This window comes from Protomyctophum bolini, assembly GCF_963924005.1.
Source record: "Protomyctophum bolini genome assembly, chromosome: 3".
Classification (NCBI taxonomy): domain Eukaryota; kingdom Metazoa; phylum Chordata; class Actinopteri; order Myctophiformes; family Myctophidae; genus Protomyctophum; species Protomyctophum bolini.
This window is the reverse complement of record NC_137864.1, coordinates 26,477,607-26,491,887: the sequence shown is the minus strand read 5'-3', so window position 1 is coordinate 26,491,887 and position 14,281 is coordinate 26,477,607. Positions and strand designations below refer to the sequence as shown.

The window sequence follows — 14,281 nt, the reverse complement described above, 5'->3', positions numbered from 1 at the left end:
TAGGGGTATTATGTATTAAGGCATATTAGCCAGAACTTATAAGTGGTAGTAATAATACTTAAAACTAGTTTCTGTAGATAGGGTGACATTTGTGTATGCACTGTTTACACATCAGCCAAAGAGATGAGCATTTTGTAATTACAGCTTTATATACCATTATCTAACTCTCAGGACATCTAAATTAGAGAGGTGTACAGGACTGCGTTATCTATGCATACATGACATGGTTTTCTTTGCTTGAAAGCCAAGTAGGCCTCTTTTCTTCCAGCACCAAGCCAGTGCCAACATTGTCGATGCTTTGTTCTGCTATTTGGCAAAAATACGATTTCAGTTTCATTCTCGACAACCTTTGAAAACACAATTAAGTTGCACGTCAAGCACACAACTTAGCCTGTAATTATCTCCTTCTGGAAAAAACATGCTGTCCTCAGAATACCTACCTGTTCGAAAGCCTCCAAATGAGAATGCTGTGAATGCACCGTCCATTCACGTGCACACACACGCACCTTCTCTCGTTCCCCATCTATTGTACTCATGAGAATGTTTTCACCCCTTTGGGAGTAGAGATATCCAACTTTAAATCCATTATCCAGGACTCGGATACAAGACACAAAAGGTTATTTTTTTTTAAAAGAATGGATTACGTGTTTCATCACAGATATTAAAATACCCCATGATAACAGCTGGTCTGATATAAAGGTATAAAGCAGATTTAGGATCCTTTAGTACGGTGGATTTGAGGGATTGCCAGAGACAGAGGCCAGGTAGTCAAACTATATTGTTTTATAGCATAGTTTGTTGATTACTAATTATGTATTAAAAATGTCTTAAAAGTTCTTCAATCTTAAATGTCAGTCCTGATATGGTGGGGTCGCTGTGTATGCAAATAATCTTCTCCACCACACCCTCATCCAAGTGAACATCAATGATGACGTTTAGGTGAAAAAAAGAACATAAAATCAATTTTTGTATTAATTAATTAAAATATGTTGTATTATTGCAACGTTGGGGCTTACAGGGTTAAGAGTTGAACACTGAAGATTGTATTGTGTACCACTGTAGTATACATACAGCAGAGTAGCAGCAGTTCCAGGACAAGGAGATGAAGGGGAGACTTCTACAGTGTTGAGGCGTGCAGGTCTCTTACCAGTCTGTATGTCCAGGGACTGGGGGTTGTAGACAGCAAGGGGCCGGTTCTGACGATTCTGCTTTTTGGACTGCCTTGTGGGAGCGGACAAGACCGGGCCAGCAGCTGCTGCAGTGGGGCACGTCTCAGGGGCATCTGCAAAGATCTGCACGCACAATGTTTGTATGAGTTGAATGACTTGCTTTCTCTACTCAACCAAAAAAAGAAAAGAAATATGCACAACACAAAGCACACAGGGGCACGGCCCAAGCCTTCAGGAGCATCCAGCAGCACCAGTGTCCTCGCTTAACCTCAGGGAACCGAGCGCTTCTTTGAAGTGCACAGGGCTTTCCGGTGGGGGCGCTCGCGCACACGATGGGAAACAGCAGTTGTTAAGGCGGGCGGGTGTAATGCCACGGCTCCTCTGGGAGAAGCTACGTTGTTGGCTGCTTAAAGGGGCATGGCCAAACATTCTTATTCATCGCACACAAACCAATAAAAAGGGAAGTAAAAAGGAGGAGCCCCCCCCCCCCCGCAGACGCCAGGGAACCACATCCCGTCTGAAGATGACGGCCTAGGTTACAGCGGGTGTGTCTGACCCAACCTCTGATGGAGCAGAGGAGTGAAGTAAACAGAACAGGGTTTGGACTAAGAAGCGTCAGTCGGTCGACTCGGGAGGCTTGTTTACCCCCACCACACCCCCCGGGCCTGTGTGTTTATACATAAACTTGGATGTGGAGTTGAAAGAGAATGGGGGGGGGGGGTTGCAGAGGAGAGGAAAGTCTCAGTAGAGACTGGAGACAGGAGGATCACAGGAGAAGAAGAGGCGGAGGTAGGGAAGGAAGGAAGGGGGGAGAGAGAGAGAGAGAGAGAGAGAGAGAGAGAGAGAGAGAGAGAGAGAGAGAGAGAGAGAGAGAGAGAGAGAGAAACATGGGGGCGATAGAGGGAGCAGAAGAGAGGGTGATTGAGGGACATTGAGTGAGAGCAAGCACATAAGAGAAAGAAAGGAAGGAGAGTAGAGAGAGAAAGTGGGAAGGAGCAAGAAAGAGGGAGAGTATGAGAGTTAGGATGGAGGCAGAGAGCACGCAGGCGAGAGTGTGTTAGTGAGAGACGAAAACAGCATGAGAGAGGAAGAGAGTGGGGAAGAGAGACAGAGGAAGGAGGGAGGGCAAAAAAGTTGGAGAGAAGAGCGAGAGAGGAAGAAAGATTGGGGAATGAGGGAACGAGCCAGACACACACACACACACACACACACACACACACACACACACAAAATGGAGGCAGGCACGAATAAAAAAGTTTGTAGGAGAAATCTGATCCATCTGAGAGTCTTTGCCGAGTTGCTCTCTCCCTCCCTCCCTGCCTCCATTCTGTCTCCTCTTGCTCTCCGCAGATGGAGGTGAATGTAAAGCACTGTCTGCTGCTCTGCTGGCATCTCGGGGTATTAACTACTGCCTTCTCGGGGTATCAACATTCTGAAGGAGGACTCGGCTGGGAGGGGAGCTAAAATCTGTGTGTCTGTCTGTCTACTCCTCTTGTCTGCTCTGCAACACGGTGCACCTCCTAAAACATTCCTTTTGCATTCTACTGCAGACTCCTCTGTCCTCCTGGAGGGCATCAGGAACCAGTCGGGTGCCAAAGTGTTCGTAGTTTTGCCAGACTTTGGTATTAAACCTGATAATTCATGATTGAAGTGCATGCTCTCACAGTTCACAGTTCAGTTTTGTGAGATCAGGAGAAGGTTGTCATCATTTACTTGTACCTGCACCACGCACAGCACTGTATGTTGTATGCTCGTCCAACTTTGGCAACTTGAAATATGGGCTTTCACTAAATAAATTCGATTTGAGAGTTCTGGGTTCGACGGTAACTACATATTACCAATTATCATTATTGCCTGCTATGACTTTGTACAGACTGATGATGCAGCGATTTGAGTGTGTGCTCTCACTGACTAGACTAGGCTTGTGAAAATGGGATGGGGTTGATGCGCGCACGCACACACACACAAGATGTGAAAACACCAAATTAATAAAACACTCTGGCAGTTTCAATTGGCGGTACCCAGACTGCTGCTGTTCCGCTAGAAAGTATATAAATATATAAAACCAGATTAGAAAACTAATCTCAACCCCCGTTTCCCTCTTTTGAAACTGAGAATTAACCTTCTTCGAGGATTGGCACTGATTAATTGCATTCTGGTGAGATTACATGATCCTGCGAACCACAGGTTAAAACTCTAAATATATATATATTCCTGGGGTAGAGAGGCAACGGGCCTTCTGCATAATAAGCAAGCATAATGTAATCTACAGTATAATCACACCTATGAAAAAACAAGACAAAACTGTATTTCCCAGTATAAGCACTGAGGGCTCCCCCTACTGGCCAGAGAGGGTGGAAGGCAGACTATCCAAGTCCTGTCCAAGTGGAGAGAGACAAATAATAAACTAGTGCTGTTGCCCCTGAAGTAAAAACTGAAAGATTTTCATTATACTGTACAGGAATGTAGGCCATAAAAAGCACTTAAATTCCACACAATTCCTTCATTTTTCCTTCAGTTCCTTCAATGCCACCGTCAGCATATTCAGCAAAGATGGGACTCAATTAAACATGGTATGGTAAGGTATGATATTCCAGTCATATTCCCTCCTTATGTAATGACCTTCAGTTCCCATGGCAACATTAAGGAAAAGAGAAAGTAACACAACATATATAACATAAATCATATATAATTGATTTATATATAATAATATATAATTTCAAAATCAAATTTGGACAATAATTCTCCAGTGCACGCATGTGCAACAGTAGCATAAGAAGAGAAACATTCCATAAATGGTGAGGCATCAATTCTAACAGCATATACTGTATATTGGAGTGGGAGTGAACCGTGTATTTTTCTAACCAATCAGAGTTCAGAGGGGCGTCGCTCCAAATTTGGTGCCGTCAGTTTTCTCCGCTGTGTTCTAGTAGTTCTACCAACCACTTAAATCATATATACAGTACTTTGTTGACCGGGATCCCCCAGGGGTCTGAACTTGGCTCCCTTCTTGTTCCCTCTCCTTCCAAAAACATCACACCCGTGTGAAGTGAGGGGCACTCTCATCATCGTATATCATCCATTCATTGTCAATGGGAATTTAATGTTTGTGTAAGTTGAAAATCTACACTATAGCTGAATATAGGAGTGCCCTCAAAAACAGCCAGTCTAGAAGCTCACAACGTGAGGTGACACATTACAAGCTTGTATATTTTCTGTGAATGTTTGCCTATTTTTGCCAGATGTTCAACTACTTGTATTATAACATGGCCAGATTTGGGATGCTAGGGTTCATGTGGTTAATGACAGTGTTTTTTTTGTTTTTTTTAAAACTCTTTCAGCGTCACCTGGTGGTCACCAGTTTAGGCTCTGAGTGCCAATTCTCCCATTATAAAGAAAGAAAGAATTTGTAATTCTATTATGAATGTAATGTGCATGTCATCACCTGTACACCAGATTAGAGGAATTTTCAAAATATGGATGAATATATATATATATATATATATTATTTGAATTCCCAAGGGAGAGACGACTTGACGCCCATGGCATCCATTACAAAGACGTCAATTAGACGTCTTGACGTTTTCGGCTACTAAAGCGTTTTAACACCCTTCCTGCCCAGCTTCCCTCCCCAAAACACAGGCCAATTGCATTCATGTAGAAAGACGCTCGACAAAGCCGGATGGCATCACGGTGGATTCAATCCCACATCCTCCGTGGTTGGCAGGGACCACTGTGCCACCCGGGTGCTAATGACAGTGCTTGTTTTGCCACAGATAAGATCCAGTGCAGATAATATTCTACAATTAGCAATAGTGGAAGAACTATTACAGGGACAAAACTTCTATAGTCTAAGTTAAACCCCAATCGGATCCATTCTCGTACCTTCTCATGCTGCTCGATGAGGACTTCCACCACAATGTTCTGGAACTTGAGGTCCATGAGGGTGGCTACGGTCGTCTCCTGGGGCCACATCAGCGTGGGGCCGAACATGACGCCCAAATTGGCCACGGTCATCAAGTTCTGCTTGCTGTGGCCAGCCACGCTGAAGAAGGAGGTGACACGACATCAGTTCATCTGCATAACAGTGTACAGCACTATGGAGGCAGGCAATATTGCTTATAAAAGTACATATTTTTTATTTATTTTATTTAGAACCTTTACTTGACTGTGTGGGGGCGGCGGTGGCTCAAGGGTAGAGTGGCTGGATGGTAACCGCAAGGTTGACAGTTCGAAACCGGGCTCCCCCAGAGTTAGTGTCGAAGTGTCCTTGAGCAAGACACTGAACCCCTAATTGCTCCTGATGTGCTGGTTGCATGGTTTCCGCCGCCATCGGTGTATGAATGTGTGTGTGAATGGGTGAATGTAATGCACAATCTAAGTAAATCGCCATGGATAAAGGCGCTATATAAATGCACCATTTAACTGTGTGTGTTTACTAGAATTTGACCGGCCTTCGGCCGGTCTCACTCTAGCTCCGAGCCACATCATCCAGGTGGCCACTGTTCTGTACCATACTGTACTCAGTGTACTGTATTGTTCCATACTGTACTGTTCCATACTGTACTGTACTGTTGCAGACTGTACTATACTGCAACATACTGTATTGTACCATACGGTGCTGTACTGTACAATACTGTACCATACTTTTCCGTACTGTACCATACTTTTCCGTACTGTACCATACAGTGTGTGTGTGTGTGTGTGTGTGTGTGTGTGTGTGTGTGTGTGTGTGTGCGCGCACAGTGGAATGGGGTGTGGCCTAAAATGTGATGTAATTTGCATCACTGTGAAATGTTGCGCAAGAACATGGTTTTTCATGCAAATGCAAACTGTACAGTAATTATGACAGTTGCAGATGCAAAGTAGTGCGTTATGTCTGGACAGGCATGCCGGTGGCGTCGTGCATGGTGAGATGTGGGCAAACGGTGTGGTTTGGTAGGAGAAGGTGGACAAAGGCAGCCGGATAAACGGGGTGCGTGGGTTTTAACCCATTTTGACCTGAGATCAGATTCTAAGAATGTCTTCTACATCCTGACAGTTTTCTGAAAAAGCTGTTTCTATGTCAGTGGTTCTTCGATTTTTCAAAAATAGACCTACAAGCTCGTTAGCGCGCCACTCGGTGGTCCGCTATGAGCTTGTATAGATCTATTTTTCAATAGCTAAAGCATAACGTAATGCTAACACCAAAAGGGGTTCCCGCACAAAATGTGGTCTCAGCGAGATCAGCCCACTTTACAGAATGACTTTCATCTCCCTCAATTTTGGAGATAGGGATAAACACGCCAGTTAAACTTGTGAAGCCAAAAGAACTGGGAAGACTTTATTCCAAGTGAAAATATATTGCAGACAGGTGAAGCTATTCCACCACACTCCAAATATGATGACACACACTCCCATCTGCAGAGAGATGCGGTTGAAATGGCTTCAAAGGATGCCTTTGAAAAGACAAAAAACCGGCAGTGACAACTCGCATTTATAACATCTCAGAAACCATTTCAGATAGGAGTGTGAAATTCTGGCTTTGCTTCCTCACCCTGCAGGACAGACACACACGCCAACTTCAGGGGAGAAAGAAATCTGGAGAATTTCATGCCGGATAATCCAAATTCAATTTCAATAGCATCAATCTTTTTTTTACCAGAGCCCAAATTCTGATGGAGGCTCCCATAAAATAAAATCCAGCAGACTTTGACTGCCCGAGGGAAGATGGATTATTATTACTTATCTTCAATTTGCTCCTATTAGTTTATTAAAAAAAAGCCTTCCGAGGCAAAATCGTCTAATGTTATCTAACGGTATTTCTTAAATCTCTCATTTTATCTAATCTCTCAAACAGAGCGCTGCACAACAGCGGTCCTATTCTGTGTGTGTGTGTTCTGGAGAACGGGCTTAATTTAAGTGATCCATTTCATTTCAGTGGTGGACTATGGCTGGTGCATACCAAACACGTACAGTCCTACGCCTGAGAGAATGGATGGCGGGTCACAAAAATAAAGAAAGATTTTTTTTAATAACGAAATGAAAAGTTTGGATTCTTGTACCATCAGTTTTCCTTCTGAGTGGAAGAGTTGATGCAGATAGGAGAAATGGTGTAACTTAACAGCAGGGGCGGGGGAGTGTAGCAGAAGAGTGGGAGTGAGGGAGAAAGAGAGAAACCATGCGGAGTGAGAGTGAGGAGACAGACAGGAGACGAGAGAAATTGAAAGAAGCCAGCGTGAAAAAGAGTGGGTGTCGACCAGAGTGACTGAACTATGACCAAGGGACCAGGAATGACCAGAGTGACTGAACTATGACCAAGGGACCAGGAATGCTCCACTCACTTGGCCAGATGCTTCATGAGCAGCCCCAGGAACAGTCGGTTCCTCTCGGGCAGCTGGTGCACCAGGCTGTGGATTGCTTGGACACGAGACTCTGGACTCTGTTGTCCGGACTCTGTTGGTCACACAGACAGACATGACGCAACATACATTATTAACACTGCAGCCATTTCACTCTATCTCTGTTCTTCAGGTGGCGAGCAGCCTACACAGCGGATATCGACTGCATGTGTTGTAAATGCTAGTTAATCCAACCAGAGGGCAAAGCACCACAGCACACTGGTGGGATGAAGCCAGGACTCCGATCAACGGCTCAGCTAGGCAACACCGCAAGAAGTATAAAGGGCCACTGCGACTGAAAAATGCGAGAAGACCGGAGGAATGGGCCCCGGCTGTCATTTAGATGAGTCTTTCCCAACAATAAAGTCGAAAACAAAGACACGTGTTGGTTATGCAAAAGGACCATAATGTTGTTCAGGCTAGGTTTATAACACCCGCAATAGGATTCCATCAGAGAATGAGTTTACAGAGGAAATATGTGAGGAGTGTGATGGGGTGATTTAAGGGTCTCAAGCCTGGTGGAATTTGGCAGCAGGGGACCCGTGCGCTGGCTGGGGTGATAGCTTTATGTTTTGCACACTACCGTGTAAAAGGGTTGTGTTAAAACCTCCAGGATCATCCTTTAAACAGTCCCTCACACATGGGCAGCTGGCCGCCCACACACACACACACACACACACATATACAGTACATACAACATCATTGCTGTGGGAACAACAGGGATTTGAACAAGGAAAAAGCTCCTTACGGATGCTGTCATCCATCTAAATATATTTATTGCTAATCCATTTCAGCCCTTCTTTATGAGGGCATTTGCAAGTGCCTGATAAGGACGCCACTGCTGATCCAATTAGAGCACTTGTAATACGACTCAAGTTAGAATCCTTCCAAGCATTTCCGACTTAAAGGATGCTGTGTGGGGGCGAAGAATGGTGTTCATGGACCATTTGGTGGCATCTGCATACTTTAAACCTGCAGCCTTACAGTATTTTAACAATTTGAAAGCTACACACACACACACACACACACACACACACGTGTGTAAAGTCAGCAGAAAGGTCACTGTGGCTTTCTGTAGGTCACAAACACCTGCAGACAGTCTGCAAGTTTTTTTTTTTTTATCGATTTTTTATATTTAAATCGTCAACCATTTGAATAGATTTTTTTTTTATCAATTTACGATAAATCATTACATACCTAAGTAAGTGTGTGTGTGTGTGTGTGTGTCTGGCCTATATGTATGTGTGTATATATATAGACACTTAGGGGTGATATAACTGATTATTAACTTGCTTCTCATGAATGCATTATTTCTAGACAGAACTCCTTGATCAGCCTAGACAAGCATTTTACTGCCAGACTGAACCAATTTCATTTAAAGGCATTCAATTCACAGTGATAAATACATCCACACATCTTGGTTCTCACAGGCTTTTAAGGTGGTAGTTGAGAGAGGGAGTGCACTGATGTGAAAACTTACTTGCAGGGCTGATGAAGTCTTTAAAAAGTCCGAAGGTCATCAACGGCTCAGGAAGGCTCCTTCATAGACAGAGAGAGAGAGGGGGGGGAGATGGAGGGAGAGAGAGGGAGAGACAGAGAGAGAGGGTGGGGAGAGGGGGAGATGGAGGGAGAGAGAGGGAGAGGGAGAGAGAGAGGGAGAGAGACGAGTGACAGAGGCAAGTGGAAGGTGAGAGGAGAGAGAGAGAGAGAGAGAGAGAGAGAGAGAGAGAGAGAGAGAGAGAGTTAAAGTGAACAAGGAGATGGGGGGACAGAAATAGACGGTGCACTGTTTTATAGGGTCTGCACACAACAATGATTAATGTGGCTGGGCCGGGGGAAGGAATTAGATGGCGCGCCGCGCACGTCGAGATAACCAAGTTCATCTGAAGGTACTTTCACACTGCTGCTGGCCCCTGGCCAAGGGTACTTAGTCCCAGTGGAGGAGGCTGACCCTGCTCCACTGCAGCACATCAAAACACAAAGTTAGAGAGAGAAAGACTATATATAGATTATATACTGTAATAGTAATTATAGCACAAATAAATAAATGGATAAATTGTATATACAGTATAATATATCTGTATACACACATACATAAACACTTGAATGCCTCATTGTAGAACACTGCTGGGAAAAGGTTGGCTTACTATTAATTACTACATTATACTCTGCATTTGAGGAATTCATGTACATGTATGTTCAACAAAACACGACAGTTAAATAGTCAAATATCTAACGATGTTCAGAATGCAGTGAAGATCTTGCGAGTCAATTTCACTGAAAGCTGAGAAGAAATTCAATGAATGTGTCATGAAAAAGAACGTGCACATTTTATTTCACAGTTTCAGAATTGACAAATCTCCCCACAGGGATCAATTACCGGTAGTTTTAGCATCAGCAGCACTACTAGTCTGCAGAGAAAGACCCTTTGAACAGATGAGACTAGGTAGATCTTTACAGAGCTCAACCAATGTATGTGGGAGTTTTGGAACCACAACCACAGAAGTTTCCAATATAAAATCAGCAAAGAAAATGACAGAATACCAATAGCAATGCTCAGACTTAATGCTGGAATGAACAATGCACTTTTTCCTGAAGGTTGTGTTCATTAAGGCCTTATAATGGGCCAACATCAAAAACCAATGAATGAAGGTAACTTTCAGCCTCTAGTACTGATTGAGACAAAGTCCCATGGTCATTTTAACCACAAAACATGAAAAAACCCACCCCAAATGATGCTTGGCCAAGACCCGCCCTTGGCGGCACACACACACACACACACACACACACACACACACACACACACACACACACACACACACACACACACACACACACACACACACACACACACACACACACACACACACACACACACACACACACACACACACACACACACACACACACACACACACACACACACACACACACACACACACACACACACACACACACACACACACACACACACACACACACACACACACACACACACACACACACACACACACACACACACACACACACACACACACACACACACACACACACACACACACACACACACACACACACACCATCCCCATCAGGCCAATTAAAACATAATATCAGTTCCCAAATTGCTATGACTAGGGGGTAGGTAAAAAATCACACTCATGTGAAGTGAGGGGCGCCATGAATAAGACAAACATTAAAAGTCCATAGACTTGGCTGCCACATGACTTCACGAGCAGGCCTGAGGCGTTGGAGGAGCTGGCGCCCCTCAAAAAAGAAAGAAAGTGGAAATAATATATTTATTGTTAATTAGTTCAAGACAGGGCTGACACATTTGTCTCAGGCTTAATTATGAAACATTGCACTCTGCACAGTGAACCTGACAATCTTTTTTTAATTTAATTATGTTAACAACTTACAGCCCACCATGCTGATAGCACTCTAATGTACAAGTCAAAGGAGAGTGTCAGTGTACACATCAGAACCAAACAGTGGGCTTATCGACTGAACTGGAACTCATTCAGTTTATGGCGTTGCTACATAATGAGGCAGACTTCAAACAGTCATTTGTTGTGTAAAATAAATGGAAATATGGCTCATTAGTTTTTTATTTCCTCCTGTGAAGGAAGGAAAACCAAATTAGTTCTTGCCAACCAAAATCTCTGAAGGTAAACCATGGGAGGATTGAACTGATTTATTGACGAGTTATCACAGGTAGCCTATCCGCTGTTATGGAGATCATATGCATGTGCTAATAATCACATGCTTTATGACTGCATAGTTTATTTAGAAGTTAAAGACCCTAAAGGGAGATTCTCTTAGCCAAATGATGAAATGATGATGCTTGATATGCAACGCAGCAGGGGAAGAATTCCTTCATATTTGTTGAGTAACAAAGACAGAGAGTGAGATGTGAAGAAATCCCTCTTCTAAATTATGGCAGATGTCTCAGGTCAGCATTGCATTTGCTTCCAATGCGCGACAGATTTGATGATGAGGCTTGCCAGCTGACTAGCTGAGCTGGAACCGTCAATGTGCCTCATTCTCCAACCATTCCCAAAAAGACATTTCTTCTTAAGACCCACTTACGCCGTTTTCATGAAGATTCTGACATTCACCAAAGCTTTCTCAGCTGTGATTTGTTCTTAGGCAAGGAGAGCTATACAGGTATACGCACACTCCAGAGCAGCACACTCATACCCCCCACTCACATAACCAAAGCCCCCAGAATGGCTGGCCAACATTGAAGCTGCCACTACTACCTTACTGGCCAAAACTGGAACTGCAGCGGGGTTCCGGGACGTTGATGGAGGTGGACGGACGTTCAGTGACGTCATGTGCGTCAACCCTGACCTCAAATTTGAGGACACTCTCAACTTACATTTAAGACCGCAGTCAACTTCCACATGCTCGAGCCATTGAGTTATAAATGGTACTTCCGGCAGTACCGAGCAACTTCCATTGAAATGAATAGTGGGGGGTGGGGCTGTCGGTCCCAGTCTGCTCTCTATCCTTTATAACTCTATGACATAACTCAACCGCCCTGTAGCTGAAGCTTGTGGATCTGCTATTTTCAGCAAAGATATTTATTTACCCCATTAAGACCTGAGACCAGATTCTACAAATGTCTTGTAAATCCTGCAGTTTTCTGAAAAACCTATGTTTCTATATCAGTGGTGTGCAAACCTTTACATGTCAACGACCCCCAAAACTATCTTCATTCGGCCAACGACCCCAAAAAGATGTTGTTTCAAAGACCCCCAGAAGCAAAGACTTGAGTTAAAAACATTCGCTGTGAAAGAATATATATTATGTTCAAAGACTTGCACCACATTTTCATTTTTGCAAAATAGCAGTTCTACTGTACAAGCTTGTAATGCCGCACTATGAGCTTGTATATCTGCTCAATAGCTAAAGTATAAAATAATGATTAAAAGTGGTTCAACGGGCGCGTGTGTGTGTGTATGTGTGTGTGGGGGGGCAGCACACCAGAATAGGGATTAGGAGCACAGAGGACTTTTGTTTGTTGGATTATGTAATACGAGTGAACGCATTTGACAGCTGCACCAGTCAAACAAACACCCACTCCAAAAGTCCCTTCCTGTGGGGTTTCTTAATGAGAGCCCTATTGAAGTAATACACATATTGGTTTTTGAGGCCAAAATCGATATTTTCGGAGTCCCTGAGAAGCAATTGAACTCACATCAACAACTCAAATTTCACAATATCGATCCTTACCTCAGATAGAGCTTCAGAGCACTTGCTATCGTTTTCACATCCCAGTCTTCACACGTAGACAGGTCTACGTCATTAGTCTTCTCATCTAGAATAAGACGAGTCAAAGACAAGAGATGAGATCACACTTTATCGACCCAGTGTAACAATTTGCCAATTTCAGCAGTCAATATAGAGTAGACGTACAAGCACCAATCCAAACCTACAGTAGACAAGGGAGAATATTAAGTTAACAGATTATTTTTTTAAGTATACAGTCAAACGCAATCGTCGCTACAGCAAGTGTTCCAAGTGTGCCTCAGATGCAGTGAGGACACACACAGTACTGTAGCAGATGTGAACGTTTCAAAAAGAACGACAACCCAAGAGACCGTTGTACCGTTGCTGATGGGTGGAAACCGCATATGTCCAAAACGGTTACTCAACAGGATACAAATTCAAAAGTAGCAGATCTACAAGCTCAAAACACATCACCATGGGATGCGCTTTACGTTTGTAGATCTGCTATTTTTTATACGTTCGTGTGACACTGTAGTAATGATAATGAATGAACTTTATTTATATAGCACCTTTCAGAGCAAGTGCTGTACAGTACAAGGTTAAAAAACACAAACAACATATGGCAAATCATAATCAAGGGCAGTTTAAAAACTAGAAACATAAAGAAAAGAAGACAACATAGCAGCAGTTAAAAATGAACAATCTCCTATATAAAGGGTAAAAAACATTCTGTGTAAAGTTGAGTTTTCAAAAGTGACTTAAATACAGGCACAGATGGTGCTAATCTTACATGCACCGGTAGAGCATTCCATAGTCTGGGTGCCTGACCACCTCTGGTGACTAGGTTCGTCCTAGGGATCTCGAGTAGGGCCTTATCTGAAGATCTGAGGGTGCGTTTAGATTTAGGTGGGGACAGCATTTCTAGGATGTAGGTAGGGGCCAGTCCGTTCAGGGCTTTATATTTTAAAGTTGCATCTAGCGCTCACCGGCAGCCAGTGCAGAGTCGCAAGTACGGGTGTAATATGGTCTCGTTTCTTTGTATTGGTAAGCAGACGGGCAGCAGAATTTAGAATTAACTGTAGGCGGGTAGTATGATCAAGTAGGGCATTACTTTTACAAAAAAAATATAATAATGTTGCGTTAAAATTGGGAGATGAGGTTTCTGCCCGAAAGCCACAATCAGTATATTACAACCAAGAACTGGTGTGTGTGTGTGTTACGGAAGTTCACGGTGTGTTACGGTAGTTAACATCCTACGCTCTTTGCGCAGTGAAATCAGACCCAACATGCAGACTATGCACACTTCTATCCAAGCAACAACTGGTGTCACCTACGCTCTCTGCACGGTGAAATCCTTACAAACAAAAACACTGCAACTCGCTTACAATACGTGGACCTGGCAACCATGTTTTCCGTCTTTCTATTGGCTCCACGATTTTCAGTACACCACACAACACTTCCGATCGGACTCCCGGAAGTTACATACCACACACACACACA

General features: G+C 43.6%; 1 protein-coding gene across 2 annotated transcripts in view; it reads right to left on the bottom strand.

The window, feature by feature from the left end:
• arhgap10 (Rho GTPase activating protein 10) overlaps positions 1-14,281 on the bottom strand; it is a 70,277-nt gene that overhangs the window by 20,825 nt on the left and 35,171 nt on the right. For both annotated transcript variants that reach the window (XM_080757495.1, XM_080757494.1), the window contains exons 15-19: positions 12,785-12,869; positions 9,030-9,088; positions 7,493-7,604; positions 5,055-5,214; positions 1,148-1,292 (exon numbers count right to left, since the gene is read on the bottom strand). In XM_080757495.1, the coding sequence (XP_080613621.1) occupies positions 1,148-1,292; positions 5,055-5,214; positions 7,493-7,604; positions 9,030-9,088; positions 12,785-12,869 (561 nt within the window). The remainder of the gene's footprint in view (positions 1-1,147; positions 1,293-5,054; positions 5,215-7,492; positions 7,605-9,029; positions 9,089-12,784; positions 12,870-14,281) is intronic.